The sequence below is a fragment of the Amyelois transitella genome, chromosome 17 (assembly GCF_032362555.1).
Source record: "Amyelois transitella isolate CPQ chromosome 17, ilAmyTran1.1, whole genome shotgun sequence".
Lineage (NCBI taxonomy): Eukaryota > Metazoa > Arthropoda > Insecta > Lepidoptera > Pyralidae > Amyelois > Amyelois transitella.
The window spans coordinates 8,531,088-8,545,392 of NC_083520.1; the positions used below are offsets into that span (position 1 = coordinate 8,531,088).

The window sequence follows — 14,305 nt, forward strand, 5'->3', positions numbered from 1 at the left end:
TTATAGGTAATTCAACTACTCGAATTATGGTACCTATGCTTAAAGATAAAAAAATTGTAGTAGTACCTATGTAGCTACTATTTTAATTTTCTGTGACATAAGTTTTTATTCGTACAAAAATCAGTTGAAGCGCCATCTAGTCTTGAAAAATTGCAATATTTCATTCAAATTATATAATAGGAAACTAGCGCCAGCTAACGGACAGTAGCAAAGATAATTTCATATTTGCAACTGCCCGCTAGATGGCACTGCACTAAAATTATAACAAGGCATAATGTCATATCTTCTCCCAATCTTCCTTTCTGGATAACAAGTCTTCCTTTCTGGATAACAAAAGTAGGAATAAAGTGAGTGATAACTTAACCTCAACATTTAATTACAATTAAAATAGGTATCTCTTATTCTATAATTTTCAAGGTCGCATTCCATTGCCACTTGCAATGCAACCAAATTGACGTCGACCTTATACCTACATATATTGGTGTATCCATAACTCTACACAATTGACGCTCTTCCACTTTATTTATTTTATAATTTATAATATAAGAGTAATACGTTTTATTGCATAGTTACATTTATTCGTAAAAGTAATAATCAGATTCCTTTAGTACAACCTTCCATGCTGGCCCAGTAGCCAATAAATTATATATAGGTAGGTACCTACTATAGGAGTATATGTGATAACGTTTCAATTACAAAAGAAAGGGCTTCTTGCCCGTGATATTTTAAATAATATCATGATCATTTATTAATAAACCTCTAACTTTTACGACTATCGGCTCTGTCTACCCCGTAAAGAATATACTTTAAATGTACTGCCATAGATACTTTGTCATCTTCAATTCTTTAGTGTCGACACGTTTTAATATTGTCTGCGATAAACTTGTCAAAAATTTTATTGTTCCTTCACGATCACGTGCGTTAGTTTAGTTATATAATGACATAATATCTGTATTATCATAGTAGTACGCACAGTACTTTATTTAAATTTGTTAGTATTTTTAGGTAGACAGGTGTCATATTTATTTATACATACGTATTTTGAAGTTAATGGAAAATATCTTTCTTGTTGTTAGTGATTTGAGATAAAAATGTCAATACGAAGAGTTTTAATAGTGAACAAAACGTACCCTACGGCTGGCCTAAATGTGCTGAAAAACAAGTAAGTAACATTTTTTTATAGTCTGTATTGTGGGCTTAGGGGGTACGCGGCACTACATAAACAAAAAATGTAGAAATGTGCACAGCAAGATCTTCAGAAATTAATAATAACAATGTGCTTTACATTAGTAATAATTTTGTTGTATTATATGTAAATTCTTTTGTTATCGGCTTCGGCCTCGCGTCGGCCCATGCCTACATGTTGCCGAAAGAAAACTGAATGTACGTCTAATAATTTAATCAATGTACTAACGTAACATTGATTGAAGTATATGACATTAACTTTTTGGCGGGAATCTGTTTTAAAATTAAAAGTTTGTAAGTACCTAGGTATTTATTAGCAAAATAATTTTCTAACATTTTAACATTACAGAATAGAATCAATTATCTTGCCCAATCTGGACTACGAATCAAACTTTTTAGCTGAAGTTAAAAACAATATAAAAGGCGTTGACGCTTTAATATGGAATACCAAACACAGGCTTACCAGGGAGATACTCCTCTTAGCAGGTAGATACCTAATATTTTTTTTCCTTTCCTACTAGGTTTATATATTTTGCTAATCAAAAAGTCAAATTCCTCAATTCTTTTTTAATAAAAAATAGCTCTAACGTGAAAGTGTGTAATAAAGTCACCTACAAGAGTAAAAATGTCGCTTTGAATCACCCTGGTGAACTATTTCAAGGTGAGCAAAGTCCTTAACTTATTTCCAATTATTTTGGGGTAGACAAAGTCTTGAAGTCCACATTCAACTAAATGGGATTGAGATTCAAGTACTAAGTAGTAACAGGTTTCTAGCTCTTCGTATAAAAGAATGGCAAGTAGGTATATATCCTTTGACTTTTACAATTTGTTCACAAATAGAAACAAAAATACATTAAAATATTAATAATTTTCCCATGGATGTCGTCAAAGGCGATGGAATATGTATATATCATACATACATACATATGATCACGTCTTTACCCCTTACGGGGTAGACAGAGCCAACAGTCTTGAAAAGACTGATAGGCCACGTTCAGCTGTTTGGCTTAATGATAGAATTGAGATTCAAATAGTGACGGGTTGCTAGCCCATCGCCTAAAAGAAGAATACCAAGTTTATAAGCCTATCCCTTATATATCATTATGTATATATCATCATCATCAACATTACAGGCCCATCCTTAAAAGTCGTGTCGACCATGTCATCAGGCCTGGACCATATAGACGTGGAAGACTTGAAGAGTCTTGGAGTCAAGCTTGGTCGCACGCCCGCAGCGGGGTACACCAGTGTGGCTGACATCGCTGTGGGGCTCATGATTGGGGCAGGAAGGAGGTTTAAGGAAGGCATACAGGAGCTTGAAACGTAATCAATCAATCAATTTATTTGTCAAATATAGGTACAAAGATACAGTTGTTGAATAATAATATGACTACAGTTCGCTTCGTAAGAACATTAGAAAATTAGAAGAACAGTACCTACTTCAGTGGTAATTGTCAGTTTTGACTACAATGGCGACCATGACTAAAAACAATTATTGTAGTTAACATTCTGTAGGCAACTTTCTTGGTATACCCCATAGCAAGGGTTTTCATGGTCTTGTTTGTGAGAATAATGTCAGAGATATATTTTTTATTTTCAAATATTTTTATTTTATGTTCAATAATATAGTAGGAGTAATTTTAAACTGATTATTTCTTTCCTTTTTTCTCCTTCTATCTTCTGTAGGAATAAATAACTTTGTAACTATACTTCCTACACATACCTATATTAATTTTTTTTTGTGAACTTTCTTGGATCCACAAAAATTGCTGCGATTGGTATTTAGCTGTTTTCGTTTCCTGATAATTTTGAATTCATACATATCCCGTCTCTATCCTTAACAGGGTAGACAAAGCCGACAGTCTTCGAAAAGACTTAATGCCACATTCAGCAGATAGCCTACTACATATAGTGGTCTATATTCCTTGCGGGGTAGACAGCTGTCTGACTTAATGATAGAATTGAGATTTTAAAAGGTTAGGTTAGGATAGGTTGCTAGCCCATGCATCGCCTAAAAGGCGAATTCCAAGTTTATAAAACTACCCCTAAGTCGCCTTTTACGACATCCATGGGAACGAGGTGGAGTGGTCCTATTCTTTACTTTGACGCATGAAATTAATAATGGATAGCTTAAATGAGATTGACATAGTCACAGATTAATAGCCCATCGCCTAAAAGATTGAGGTTCATACATACATATGGTCACATCTATACCCTTGCGGGGTAGACAGAGCCAACAGTCTTGAAAAGACTGAATGGCCACGTTCAGCTATTTGGCTTAATGATAGAATTGAGATTCATATATCTAGTGACAGGTTGCTAGCCCATCGCCCTAAAAAAGAATCCCAAGTTTGTAAGCCAATCCCTTAGTCGTCTTTTACGACATCCATGGGAAAGAGATGGTCCTATTCTTTTTAGTATTGGTGCCGGGAACCATACGGATTTCATCTTTAAGACTAAACGCCTTTGTCCGGTACAATCTGAGTGAAGTGAATAATTTTGGATTCTCTCTTTTCTCTCACTCTCTCTTCAGTGGCAATTGGCGTTTTGGAGTCCAATGGCGACTAGGTCAGGGTATTGAAGGCAGCACGGTGGGAGTGATTGGACTGGGTGGCATCGGCCAGGCTGTGGTCAGGAGACTGAGAGGATTCGACGTGGCCCGCTTCCTTTATTCTGGGAGGAGCGACAAACCTGAAGGTACCTAATACATACATATAATCACGTCTGTATCCCGTGCGGGGTAGACAGAGCCAATAGTCTTGAAAAGACGAACTTGAAGGTAATAAATATTAATATTATCCATACCTACTACTAGTTAAACTTATATGACACTTATGTTATCATATGACCTTTTACTTTGGATAATTAAATTCTGTAACTAAATATTGATCATCCTATGTTATGTGTGCAATAGCGTTGTTCCCCGAGGAAAACGTAGTGTAAATGCATAAAATTACGCTTCTCTCTCAAGGGCTAGCAAACTTACACCAATTGAATTTAAATTCCATCATTTAGCATACACAGCTAATTGAGACCTTTCAGTATTTTCAAGTCATTTTCACACTTGCCTCAATTTTGTATGCGATCCTCTCATTGTTAGGTTGGCCGAAAGAGATCCCACTTAGGGATAAGTCCGTCTTTGTACTCTACTAGATACTGTTTTATATTTGTAATGTACTCCTTTAGTGAACAATAAAGCAGTTACTCACTTACATACTTTTGGCCCTGTCGACCCCACATGGGAAACAGACGTGACGATATGTACCTATATATGTATTTCAGCTAAGGATTTGGGCGCAGAGAGAGTATCCTTACAGCAACTTCTTAAAGAAAGTGACTACGTTCTTATAACTTGTCCCTATACAAAGGAGACCAGGAATTTGATCAACGCTGACACATTGAAGCTGATGAAACCGACGTCAGTCCTTGTCAACATTGGGAGAGGAGGTTTGTATCTATGTATGTATAGGTACTAATATTATAAAGCTGAAGAGTTTGTTTGCCGTGTGGTTCCCGGCACCAATACAAAAAAGAATAGGACCACTCCATCTATTTCCCATGGATGTCGTAAAAGCCTACTAAGGGGTAGGCTTATAAACTTGGGATTCTTCTTTTAGGCGATGGTCTAGCAACCTGTCACTATTTGAATCTCAATCCTATCTTAAAGCCAAATAGCTGAACGTGGCCTATCAGTCTTTACAAGGCTGTAGGCTCTGTCTACCCCGCAAGGGATATAGACGTGATTATATGTATGTATGTAAGAGTTTGTTTGTTTGAACGCGCTAATCTGAGGAACTACAGACATACATACAAATGGTCACGTCTATATCCCTTGCGGGGTAGACAGAGCCAATAGTCTCGAAAAGTCTATTTGGCTTATGATAGAATTTAGATTCAAATAGTGACAGGTTGCTAGCCCATCGCCTAAAATCGCCTTCTTTTTGCGTTGAATAGACCATTTATCGAGGAAGGGTTTAGGCTGTATAACATCACGCTGCAACTATAAGAAGCAAAAAAAAAAAGAAGAAAATCTGAAAAAAAAAACGGGGAAAATTGTACGAGTCCTGGTGTCCACTTTTCTACATATACCTTTCCACTTCGCCCAGTCTGCGGCGTCACCATAAAACACATAATTTCAGAGATAATCGACCACAGTGCGTTGTATGAAGCGTTGAAGGAGAATCGCATATTCGCCGCCGGTCTCGATGTCACGCATCCAGAACCTATGCCGAGCGATCACCCCTTGGTTTCCCTGCCCAATTGCCGTAAGTAATAATACCTACATTATTCTTTCTTTAAATAAAATAGGTAGGTACAAAGTACTGCTTTGTTCTGCCGTCTTACTTGAACGGGATTTTTTCACAAATGAACCAGTTATAAGTATGTTATGGGCCATGTTGTTTAGGGCACTTTAGAATTGAGCCACTCCATAAATTTACCATGTATGTCACTACAACACTACGCTACGCTACACTGCGCTACGCTATACTACGCTACGCTACACTTCACTACGCTACACTGCGCTACGCTACACTTCACTACGCTACACTGCGCTACGCTACACTTCACTACGCTACACTGCGCTACGCTACACTACACTACACTACACTATACTACAAATAGGCCAAATTTAGTCTTGACTGGGTCACCTTATCAGCCAATAAAAGACACTGCTGGACTAAGGCCTCCCCAGTAATGGGGGGATTTCACTCATAGTCACGCTGGGCAGGCGAGTGGGTGACCGCAGTGTCTATTGATTCTGGACTGTCTTGTCATATCAGCGTAGAAGGCGCTGCTGGCCACCGCCCACTTAATCCCTTAATCGCCTCTTATGATACCCACGCGAAGATGTTGGATGGTGTTTTCTACTCTGCCGGCACCACACGGCCTATTTATTATATATATATATACTAGCTGTTGCCCGCGACTTCGTCCGCGTAAAGTTCGAGTTGAATCTTAATCATACAGTCAGATACAGACAGACAGACAGACAAAAAATGTAAAAACAAAATTCTCTATCCGTTTCAGTCAAAATATTGAATGTACAGACAAATATTTTTACCGTTTTTCAATTTTTTAAAATAAAATACTAAAACAACACAAAAAAATATTTATAATTAAAAATTATCTTGTTTTTGTTGGGACTCGAACTTGGACCGCCAACTTCACAGTCTCACGCGCTAACCACTGGACCATCGAAGCCGTTGCGATGGTGTCGAAATTAAAGTAGACTACATACAGATAGCCTACTACATATAGTCACGTCTATATCCCTTGTGGGGTAGACAGAGCCAACAGGCTTGAAAAGACTGAATGGCCACGTTCAGCTATTTGGCTTAATGATAGAATTGAGATTCAAATAGTGATAGGTTGCTCGCCCATCGCCTAAAAAAGAATCCCAAGTTTGTAAGCCTATCCCTTAGTCGCCTTTCACTTATATTTATATGTTATAGGTATTATGCTGTCGTTCAATGATAAATGACATTAAATTTTAAGTTTCGTAACTTATTTGCAGGCAAACTAATGCCTTGAATTCATTCAAATGTCGATAACTTTTTTTTAGTGAACCGATTTTGATGAAACAAACTTTAAATAACAAAATTTTGAGTCAAAACAAAGCAATTGGTGAAAGTTTGAAGTAAATCGGTTCAGTACTTTCGGAGATAATCGTGATCATACATACAGACAGACAGACAAGAAATTCAAAAAAAATATTTTTGCTTTCTATTGATATTGATTGATGATGATGCTTTATATTGATTGAATAATATTATCCATTTCAGCCAAAAATACTAAATGTACAGACAAAATATTTTTACTATTTTATTATATGTATAGATTACATATTTGGGTTAATTAGATATTTTTTATTGATTATTAATGTCATCAGTCCCTATACTTAAAACACAAAGTTGAATTTAAAAAAAAATTGTGATGTGCCAAAACTCTTATCGCATCATTTGTTGGCGTTTGTTCCAGTAATATTGCCGCACATAGGCACCGCAGTGGTAGAGACAAGAGAAGCGATGGCGAAAATGGCCGCTAACAATATTCTTCTTGCACTGGAAGACAAGCCTATGCCGTACCAAGTGTGAAATACTTAGTCGAAGATTTATTCCAAAGTGTTATGTAAAATAAATTTTACAATAAAAATTTATTTATTTTCCTACTTTATTTTTGTCTGTTGTAAGTACTATAATATTTATTCGGAGCTCTGTTGAAAGAAACTTTCTCAGGCCCAATATGGATTTGCCAGAAAAGTAAAAGTTTATAAATACAGAATTCTTATATATTACCTACTTATTTTAAAGATAAAAGAAGAATTAAACTGAATTTATTCTGGTTGTGGTAAGTTTATAGTTATTCATTCCGTCCCCCTATTTTCTTTGTCCGTTTTTAAATCTCGGAAAGTTGTGGGCGAATTTTGTTTGAAATGTTGGAAAAAGGTTTTTCTGAGGGTCTAGAAATACTACCCGTGCAAAGCCGGGGAAAGTCACTAGTTATAAAGTTCTTATTAATATTTTTTGCGAGGGTATTTAATGCATAAACTTTGTTATCGCGATTTAGTCGTGTCTTATGTATGAGCGTTTCTTAGTAGCGCCATCTATGAGACTGAATGAATGAGAAACAAAATTTCATTTGATGGCATCTCAGTAGGTACAGTGCCGTCAATCAATAGGTAGATTTCACCACTCGCCACATACATACATAAAATCACACCTCTCCCGGAGTGGTAGGCAGAGACTACATCTTTCCACTTACCACGCTCCCTGCATACTTCTTTCGATTCATCCACATTCGTAATTCTCTTTATGCAAGTTCATCGGTTTCGGGTATTCTTTAGCTGACCACACTACTTTAAAAGTAAATAAGCGTGTAAAGTAAATTGCTTCTAGTACTTCAGATTTAACGACTCAGAACAGAAAAAAAAATCATAATCGCATAGTTGTATCGTATCATAAGTGAAGTGACAATACCTACTTTTGTATCACCATTGATATTAAAAAATATAGATTTAATACAATTATCTTGAGATATGTTCCTGAATGGTTATGTGATAAAGTTGTTAACGAACAGCGGTGTTTGATAAAACTTTGAAACTTGCTACACGACACGAATCTACCTAGCTACGTAAAGATTAGACGCATCGCTAAATAGTTACCAAAACCAGTCAAAAATCAAGTTTAAAACTCGAAAATTACACGGACGCCATTTCAGTTTCTAGTCTGACCATTAAGAATAATTCAGTTCAGACTAAAGACATTTTAGCCTATTTAGTCTGAACTTATTAGAAGTTTTTTGTCCAGTCTCTCTTTTACAGCAAAGGTTCAAAGGAGGTTCAAGGCTACGGAGTCTACAATCCAATCGAATTTATAAATAGACAACGCCTTACGGTCATATTTTTTCATTATTCCTGGACGCGAGTCGACCTTGAATCGTCATAGCAATTCTACTAGTATTAGTTTTTTGATAAAAATTGCGCAATAAATTGTTTGTATACTTATTTGTATAGAAAGTTATCTAACTGATTGTTGATAAATAGGTACTTATCTGTACAATACAATGATACGACGGAATCACGTAATATTTACGCTTATCGCATCTGCGGCTTTAGTTTGTTCAGAAAACTCGACAATGGCTAACCTCAAAGTGTTGGTTTCTTCAAAGGATTTCCCTGAGAGTGGATTGAAGATTTTGAGAGAACAGTAAGTATTACTACCTACATTATTTTTATATTGACTTTGTGGGATTTTGTGGCCCTCGATGATTAAAAAATGTACTGACTGGTGCCGGCCTAAGTAACCTACCTACCTACATTTATATAGGTATATGGAACTGGAATAGACCAAAGCTTGGCTCCCGTGGGAATTTCCAGACAGAATAAATGAATAAACCTTTTCGGGACAAATGACACAGACTAAAGACTGAAAAGCCAATTTTATTACTTTTGAAGGTTTTCAGCTCTGTGCCAAAACTACTTATCAATATTCATCTTACATTTGTTGAGTTCATTCGTTACAAATACCTATATAAGTTTTAATAATTTACCCCTACCACTAGTATTTTGAACCTAGTTTTCTGTACCTACATTCAGAAAACTGGTTGCATGACCATGATTATATTTGACTTGCCTATTATCTACTATGCTTTTTATTTTATTTTCTATTGTTATCTGTAACATTGTACGTCTTTACAAAATATAACAAAGTAAACAGATACCTACTTATGAACTGTATAGCTAAACTTATGTAGGTACCCTAAAATAAAAAAGGAAATAAATATAATGATATCTTATTTACTAAGCGTTGCAAAATATTTCTCAATCCTTAATTTCTTAATCATGATTTATAGTTTCACGGTTCTCCAAACCCAGCACTTGAATTTCGGAGAGGAGGGCAAGACGCAGAACTATGAAGAGCTGCTGAAACTCATACCGGGTTGCACCGCCCTCGTGTGGCTCTCACACCATCCCATCACCAATGAGCTGCTGGATAAAGCTGGTAAGTTATACAACTAAAAATGTATTTATTTTACGTTAGAACCATTTTTTTTTCTGATGTCCTACTGTTACAACAATGTTAATTAAGTAGAAGCGAGTAAGTACTACAATTTCCCAGTGATTCGTTGCAAATATTTAACAGAGGGAAGTATGTAGTTTAAAATAAGAGTAGCGCAGTCTCCGCTCTGACTACTTACTCTAGGAAAGAGGCGTGATAACAATAGTCAGAAAGTTGGTATTTCCGATAAAGATTATTTTGGAAATACTTTTTTAATCTTTTATCTAAAATACGCAATCAATTACTGATTTGAACCGTAATGTGCATACATACATATGATCACGTCTTTATCCCTTACGGGGTAGACAGAGCCAGCAGTTTTGAAAAGACTGATAGGCCACGTTCAGCTGTTTGGCTTAATGATAGAATTGAGATTCAAATAGTGACGGGTTGCTAGCCCATCGCCTAAAAGAAGAATCCCAAGTTTATAAGCCTATCTCTTAGTCGCCTTTTACGAATGGGAACGAGATGGAGAAGTCCTATTCTTTTTTTTATTGGTGCTGGGAACCACACGGCACCACCGTAATGTGCTTTCTTAAAAATAAAAGTGTTACGTTCCAGGGCCAAATCTAAAAATGGTGGCTACAGTATCAGCTGGTTACAACCATTGCAATGTCGACGAACTAAAGGCGCGAGGTATAAAACTGTCGAACACACCTGACGTGCTCAGTGCTGCCGTCGCGGAACTGGCAGTCAGCCTTATGTTGGGAGCAGCTAGGAGATTTACTGAGAACTTGGAGCAAGTCAGAAGGTCAGATATATGAACTTCTTTTTGAATAAGCAAATGATATTTATTTACTGAAATTTCGACGAACTAAAGGCGCGCCGAAAACCATCAAAAGTGGTCAGTTCAGTACCAGTAAAAAAGAAGACATCTACGCAATGTTTGGCGCAAGTAGAATAGTAGGAAATTACGAGAAGGTAAACATATCTTTTTCGTTCGTCAACTAGCTCATGGCACGCGATATTAAGCGCAAAATCGTTAGAATCTGCGAAGTGGTTCACGTTATATCTAAATGGGAAGGTCATCAGACTTAGCCATTCAATCTAATTTCCCGTTTCCAATTCCAGTGGCAAATGGGAGATAGGTTTCGACGTAGTCTTAGGCCAGGAGATACGCGGCAGCACTGTCGGCATCATCGGCTTCGGCGGCATTGGCCAGGCTGTCGCCAAGAGGCTTTCCGGCTTCGACGTCAACAAGTTTCTTTACACCGGACATAGGGAGAAGCCTGAGGGTAAATTGTCATTTTATTTTTAAGAAGCAGATTAGTACATTCGGTAAGCCTCGTAGCTAGGTACCTGTCAAATAATCTGTTAGTTTACTATGCGTCAGACCGTTTGATTAGTTTAAAGCTGTCTTTAGATGAGGAGGAGAGTAGATGGCTCAACAAAACAATATTTAACATGTAGGGATGACTTTTACGTGCAGAATATAGCCGATACAGAATCTGAGCCATTTAAAAGTTCAGAAATATGTCTACCAATTTACTGGGGAAAATAGTTGACGCCTATAATTTCACGTCAGTGTCTATATAGGTGTGATGTAAGATCTTACATTCTAAGTCTCGTAATTTTTTCTATTTGCAGCCAAAGCTTTAGGTGCTGAGTTCGTATCATTGGACAATCTGCTGGCCCAGAGTGACTTCATATTGCTCGCTGTGCCGCTAACCAACGAAACCAAACTCATGATCAACCAGACCACTTTGGGGAAGATGAAGCAGAATGCCATTCTTATCAACGTCGGACGTGGAGGTAAGAAGTCCTGACCCATAGTCACGTGAGTTCGTATACCTGCCATAAAAAAATCACTACATAGTATAAAACAAAGTCGCTATTTTAGTCTGTTTGTCTGTATGCTTAAATCTTTAAAATTACGCAACGGATTTTGATGCGGTTTTTTGTAACAGGTAGAGTGATTCAAGAGGAAGGTTTTTATGTATAATAACATTTATAATTTTGCACCCGTGCGAAGCCGGGGCGGGTCGCTAGTTGTATCTAAAATAGATCATGCCACGATGATGGCATGGAGTCTTTGGTAGTGAGGCTCCAATGGTTGGGTTCTAATTTAACATCTGTCATAACTACAATGACTCCTACGAATTTTGTTACGGCTCTGGGAAACATTGTAAATAAACCTGTAAACTTATACATTTAGCCATTTTATACCGAAGTCACGAACTGGCTTTTTAAATTCATTGACATATTGTTTTTCTTTTTTTCCTCTTTCTCAACTGGTTACAAACCAGCAGTTGAGTTACACAAACAAAGGGGGTAAATGGTATAAAGTCTTATGTATTCACCACTTTTCAGATTTAGTAGACCAAGACGCCTTGTACGAAGCCCTCAAAAACAAGAAAATCTACGCCGCCGGCCTTGACGTCACCACGCCAGAGCCTCTGCCCAAAGACCATAAACTGCTGTCGCTTCCTAATGTTTGTAAGTATATCCTACTAATATTATAAATGCGAAAGTTTGTGAGTATGTCAGGATGTCAGTATTTTTTTTTTTTTTTTTGGGACAAATTACACAGATTGAGTTAGCCTCGATGTAAGTTCGAAACTTGTGTTACGAGATACTAACTCAACGATACTATATTTTATAATAAATACGTATATAGATAAACATCCAAGACCCAGGCCAATCAGAGAAAGTTCGTTTCTCACGGAACGGACGGTTCAAACGGAAGGTGTTTCTCCTTCCAAAATGCTCTAACCAAAGCATACATTCCATTTTATTTCCTCAGTCATACTGCCCCACATCGGAAGCGCGACAGTGCGCACACGCAGCGACATGGGCGTGCTAGCGGCAAGGAACGTAGTCCAAGCACTCAGCGGAAAACCACTCATCACACCAGTGTTGCCATAATATTCAACTAATTTTAGGCATTAATTTATCTCTAAAGCAGCATGTTATTAATTGACTTATATGTTAATTTAAGTATATAAATTATGTGATAATAAAAAATATTTAATGACTTATTCTTTCATTAATACTCTGACATGTCCCTGCAATGTTAATTAGCATGCAGAGACATGTCGGGTCTATACATAGTAGAAATATCTCATCAAAATTCTATGAATCTACTGATAAATTATAAAAATATGAAATCAAGATAAATACATTGATGTTACAGGATACAATTTATTATATAAGAAGTATAAACAAACTATGAATAATTACACAATAATTAACAATAATATAGAATTGGCATAACCCCTTATGTTTTTATCCAAGGGCGAAACAGTTTTGGAATTCCCAGATAGACCTATCCAGTATCAATAGTCACACAACTCATTGTGGCTTTTTTTAAATTCCTATCACATTCCCAATGGATATAGCCCAGATATTACCCCCAATAGATTCCATTTGGCGCCCACGGTCACCACACATTAATGATTTATCACAGATTATTTCTTAGTATATAAGTGATGAAACCCCTTTCATTTTGAAGGAATCAATTTGCATGATTGTAAAATTACAACTTTTATGCTAATTACAAAACTATTTGGACTATAAGAATTAGTTTAGATCATTCACCCCACAATTCTTTTACCACGCAAACAAGTATTGATACATGCTTAATCTATTGTGGGTAATCTGTGGTATAGCCTTATAGGATAACACAGGCTATATAAGTCATAACCTCAGTCAACTCAGGTAAAGCGCCAAGCATGAGTTGATAAGAAAATTTTATTAATTTCAAATCCATCCAGGAATTTCAAAAGCAAAAATATAGCCCATTATAGCAATATAATATATATTATTTCAATGCCCACTTTTAGTAGGTATGAATAGGTATAAACCTGTATAATAAGCTTAAATCACGAACTCTAAGCCCCCGCCTCTGACACTACAACCGCCAAGTCTTTCAGGAACGGCTCTATTTGACTCTCCAGAGACAGAATGTGGCCAGTGTTGGCGTTGTCACTACCGATGAATGTAATAACCAGGGGCAGTTTGTTCATTTGAATCACCTGAAAGTTTATTTAACCATTGAGTTCATATTAATATTTTTTCATTTACTGTTAATGTAAAATCGCAGCAAATAAAAGTAGCTACCTGATAACTAGAATACATCGAAATAATAGTTTTATTCCTTCCTAATCCTAGTTTGCTAGCTTGATCTGTCGCCATCCCAAACGTCGAAATAAAGTTCGGCCGGAGGGCTAATTGTGGAGCTCTTTCGGTAACTGACCGTACCAAAGGCACACCATCCCGGTCAGTTATTATTATACAGTGTAGACCATTTACCCTGAAAGAAATTAAGGGGACTGTTGTAAACTTTGTTTCAAAAAAATTATAGTGAAATTGGTTGCTTCGTTACCCACTTTTCTAATAAATTGTTCAGATATTTCCGTAAATCTTCGACCATTTTGTAAAATTAATTAGTGAGATCTACTTGGTACGTGAAAGTAGATAAACAAAGGCGAATTATCTAAATTTACATAAAAATGACTCCGTGTTGTTTGGCTAGCTTGGCCTGGCCATTCCTTCTGTCAAGTCAAAAGTGACAGATGTTGGACACTTAACAGTGAAATTGACAATACTTTTTATCTTTCAGG

At 36.7% G+C, this 14,305-nt stretch overlaps 3 protein-coding genes across 4 annotated transcripts; 2 read left to right on the forward strand and 1 right to left on the reverse strand.

Annotated features, from left to right (window-relative positions):
- Positions 1 to 303: 303 nt before the first annotated feature.
- Positions 304 to 7,342, forward strand: LOC106134264 (glyoxylate reductase/hydroxypyruvate reductase). 2 transcript variants are annotated; one of them, XM_060948819.1, is made up of 8 exons: positions 304 to 346; positions 1,075 to 1,162; positions 1,535 to 1,671; positions 2,319 to 2,508; positions 3,719 to 3,882; positions 4,468 to 4,632; positions 5,325 to 5,450; positions 7,165 to 7,342. In XM_060948819.1, exons 2-8 carry the CDS (start codon positions 1,092 to 1,094, stop codon positions 7,278 to 7,280), a joined length of 969 nt encoding a protein of 322 aa, XP_060804802.1. In that variant the 5' UTR covers positions 304 to 346; positions 1,075 to 1,091; the 3' UTR covers positions 7,281 to 7,342. The 2 variants fall into 2 exon arrangements, with proteins under 2 accessions (XP_060804802.1, XP_013189715.2); XM_013334261.2 differs by lacking the exon at positions 304 to 346 and having other exon boundaries at positions 884 to 1,162.
- A 1,332-nt stretch (positions 7,343 to 8,674) lies between these two features.
- On the forward strand, positions 8,675 to 12,717 carry LOC106134349 (glyoxylate reductase/hydroxypyruvate reductase). The gene is made up of 7 exons (XM_013334370.2): positions 8,675 to 8,891; positions 9,538 to 9,686; positions 10,305 to 10,494; positions 10,815 to 10,978; positions 11,331 to 11,495; positions 12,054 to 12,179; positions 12,487 to 12,717. The coding sequence occupies exons 1-7, from the start codon at positions 8,749 to 8,751 to the stop codon at positions 12,606 to 12,608; spliced, it is 1,059 nt and encodes a 352-aa protein (XP_013189824.2). The 5' UTR covers positions 8,675 to 8,748; the 3' UTR covers positions 12,609 to 12,717.
- A 147-nt stretch (positions 12,718 to 12,864) lies between these two features.
- Positions 12,865 to 14,235, reverse strand: LOC106134350 (ragulator complex protein LAMTOR3 homolog). The gene is made up of 3 exons (XM_013334372.2): positions 14,072 to 14,235; positions 13,803 to 13,995; positions 12,865 to 13,717 (listed from the first exon to the last, which is right to left on the reverse strand). Exons 1-3 carry the CDS (start codon positions 14,113 to 14,115, stop codon positions 13,574 to 13,576), a joined length of 381 nt encoding a protein of 126 aa, XP_013189826.1. The 5' UTR covers positions 14,116 to 14,235; the 3' UTR covers positions 12,865 to 13,573.
- Positions 14,236 to 14,305: the final 70 nt, after the last annotated feature.